At 55.7% G+C, this 515-nt stretch overlaps 1 protein-coding gene across 1 annotated transcript in view; it reads left to right on the top strand.

Moving 5' to 3' along the window:
- LOC104491419 (protein TENP-like) overlaps positions 1-515 on the top strand; it is a 5240-nt gene that overhangs the window by 3596 nt on the left and 1129 nt on the right. Inside the window, exons 11-12 of the mRNA XM_010133844.1 lie at positions 183-250; positions 489-510. Of these exons, the coding sequence (XP_010132146.1) occupies positions 183-250; positions 489-510 (90 nt within the window). The remainder of the gene's footprint in view (positions 1-182; positions 251-488; positions 511-515) is intronic.

Genomic DNA, 515 nt, shown 5'->3' with positions numbered 1-515 from the left:
AGGTGTTTGTTTATCCTTGCCCTACCCGGTCCCAAGCATCATCGGCCTCCGTTGCATAGAGCAGTACGTGAGGAGCACGTCGCAGGTGGCAGCACATGGATGGGCCCATCACATTCCGCTCTTCAAAGCTGAAGCAGGACCTTTGGCTCACTCTGACCCTGCCCTCTCTTTTTCCCGTGCAGGATATGTCTGCTGGACTCCTCCTTAGCGTCGACAACGTGAAGATGAAGATCTCTGCAGCAGCGATAGAGTAATGACCCCAGCTCCCAGCCCTCGAAGGGGACGTGTCCCAGTCAGAGCAGAGGCAGGAGAGGAGAAGCAATCTGGGGGATTTATTAGCTTTTGTGGTTTGGGCACTGCAGAGGTAGCCCAGGCACCAGGTTCACTGCGGGCTTGGCCCTGGACTGTGCCGTGGTGGTGGGAGAACGTGAAAGTTCCTGCTTATTACAACTAATTACAAGCAGCTCCTGTGCTGCTCTGTTTTCCAGGGACATCGAGCTCAGCCTGGCTGCCTC

The sequence above is a fragment of the Buceros rhinoceros genome, unplaced genomic scaffold, assembly GCF_000710305.1.
Source record: "Buceros rhinoceros silvestris isolate BGI_N320 unplaced genomic scaffold, ASM71030v1 scaffold22773, whole genome shotgun sequence".
NCBI classification, from domain to species: domain Eukaryota; kingdom Metazoa; phylum Chordata; class Aves; order Bucerotiformes; family Bucerotidae; genus Buceros; species Buceros rhinoceros.
Note: the sequence above shows the minus strand (reverse complement) of the source record. Positions and strands in the feature narration are given on the sequence as shown.